Source organism: Ammodytes marinus (genome assembly GCF_949987685.1).
Source record: "Ammodytes marinus genome assembly, chromosome: 5".
Taxonomy (NCBI): domain Eukaryota; kingdom Metazoa; phylum Chordata; class Actinopteri; order Uranoscopiformes; family Ammodytidae; genus Ammodytes; species Ammodytes marinus.
Genome location: NC_137234.1, coordinates 27559916 through 27562415, shown reverse-complemented (window position 1 = coordinate 27562415; position 2500 = coordinate 27559916). Strand labels below are relative to the sequence as shown.

General features: G+C 40.0%; 1 protein-coding gene across 1 annotated transcript in view; it reads left to right on the top strand.

Annotated features, from left to right (window-relative positions):
- tead1a (TEA domain family member 1a) overlaps positions 1 to 2500 on the top strand; it is a gene marked incomplete at its 3' end in the record, with an annotated part of 24702 nt that overhangs the window by 9109 nt on the left and 13093 nt on the right. Inside the window, exon 2 of the mRNA XM_080027416.1 lies at positions 1 to 32. This exon is cut by the window's left edge and continues 33 nt beyond it. Coding sequence (XP_079883542.1) covers positions 1 to 32 — 32 coding nt within the window. The remainder of the gene's footprint in view (positions 33 to 2500) is intronic.

Genomic DNA, 2500 nt, shown 5'->3' with positions numbered 1-2500 from the left:
TGCGGACGGGCAAGACGCGGACGAGGAAACAGGTAAAGATGGGAGTGTGTACATTAAATCCAATCACACTGTCTACCATATGTATCACAGCATATCACATTATTTAGACATACTGGGGACTGCAGTGTTTCCCCTACCATTGTACAGGCCTGGCGGGGCCGCCAGGCCAACAGGACCCCCCGCCAGGCCAACAGCAGCCTAACTTTAAAAAATAAAAATAAAAAAAAAATAAAAATTATTATCAATTTTTCATTGATTCCGTAATAATAATATGCGAGCGTCTGCGCGGCACTGTCGGTCTACCCCTCGTGTGCGTCTGTCTTTACAACCTCTCGTTTGATCATCCCATCAGCTGATCTGTGTGTCTGCGTGTGTGTATGTGTGTCTGCGCGCGGCGCAATGCGCGTTTGTATTCGGTGCGGGTGCGCACTTGTTAAAACACGGAAGCCAATGAGCAGGAGCATGACTAGCAAGCAAACGTTGATCTAGTGGCGAAAATAAAACCAGCGCCTGCTCTATGGAGATACTAAGGACTCAGTAACAGGGACGTTGAACAGGAAAAAGTGCTGCGCAAAGTTTAGAAAGTTAAAATCGCTACGTCGCCGTGGCAACACAACCAATCTGTATCAACAGCTGAGACAGCGCTGAAAAAAACGGCATGCACTCGTTTCAGTAAGTTTACAGAAGTGCCACACTGCTACTGCCTTTGACATTCTTCTCAGAAAAGCATTCATTTATTTTCAAGGGACATATTAATTTATTTATTGTTTTAACTGTCAAGTTATCTTGAAAACAGCAGGCCATAGTAGGCCTTCAAGCTTTATGTTTTTGTATTTTCAATGCTACTTTATTTGTATGATTTAAATTGAGAAATAGGCTAGATGAAATATAATGGTCGGAATAGGGAATTTGCCTTATGTAGCACACATGTTGATAGGCTAATCATGATGTGTAGCCTATGTTAATTCATTTATTTTCAACAAGGCTATTTGCATTAAAAAAAAATAAAGAACATTTTTCAATAGGCTATAGCTTCAAGGTGAGGTGATTCAGATCATTCCAGAAATGAGTCTAAACAGGACCTGTCTATATTAGATCTTAGTGTTTATTGTTTTTTTTATTGAAATCCATGTGTTTTTCTTCAATAGTTTACGTGGCTTGTGTCTCCAAATTATTACAGAAAATAGTTATAGGCAGGGCATATGTCGTTTACAGAGCACAGAATTAATCAGATTTTGCCTCTCAAAGTGCACCAGATTGATGCATTTAACTTTAAAAAGGATAAGGTTTCTTCTGCAGGGGCATGCCCCCAGACCCCCTAGAATGTCCATTCTCACCCAGCAGGATCTAAACATCCTGTGAGAAACACCACATGTACAAACGTACTGAATGTGAAAGCATAACCCTATGCCCTCATTTTTAACAGGCTGTCAAAAGAGGCTCATCCCAAATGGGGTTCGTTTTGGTCAATTTCTTCTAGAAATTTGGTACGCACGCGGCACGCATACTCTTTATCAGCTCTTACCACCGGGCCTAAAAAAAATTCTAGGGGAAACACTGGGACTGTGGTGCCAACTGCACTGATGAAAAAGAAAAATGGTTGTAAAGCCCAACCCTAGTACATGTCAATCATTAGCAAGTTAGAGCTGCACCTCAGCGTTAGTTTGTAATACTTACATTTTTTTTATGTTTTAAAAAAAATCTCGATTACCAATTCCTGCTGATAGGGGGTCACCACCATTCTTCACTGCCTACTGCATATTAATTCCGAATGGTTAACAAAACATTTCAAACATTTACATACTTACTTCTAAATTTGTTCCAATTGTACCCCCATGCTATCCGTTGTGCCGTTGTCCTGTCCTTTAATATCTATTGTATCTATTTTTCTCCTTTAGTAGAATCAGTAGAAAAGTGGCCTATCTAAAAATAGTATCTTAAGTAAGTTACCAGTGTAACTATACAAATGTATTTACCTGAATATGTGTCATTTTGGAACTTTGTGTCAGTCAGGCCAAGTGAGAAGGCTTTAGCTCTGCTGGCTTGCTACTTGCTATTCTTGCAACTAAATAAACACAGACAATGTGATAATAATAAACTGCTTTCCACGTAGACACACTCTCACTGACTCATACTGTTCCAGTGGTTCCAACTATGTAGGCTAGTGTGGTCATGTGTAAATTATAGTATGGGATTAAAAAATATGAAAGGGGCTTCTGCGTGCTTTTAAAAAAACTAGTAGGCTATGTTTGATTGAAAGCACTCAGTTAACACCGTGTTACATTGCTGTTGGTTTCTCTACAGAACATACATGTAGTGTAATCTTAGTGTCTTAGTTCTTGGCCTTTGTTCCCAGGTGTCTTTTTTTTGCTCTCTCAAAAGATGTGCATAGATGGGTCTATTCACCGTTGTCAGGGGAGTAGTGTGTGTGTGTGTGTGTGTGTGTGTGTGTGTGTGTGTTTGTGCCCTTCCAGTGTGGCAATAGTCCTTTCATAACCAT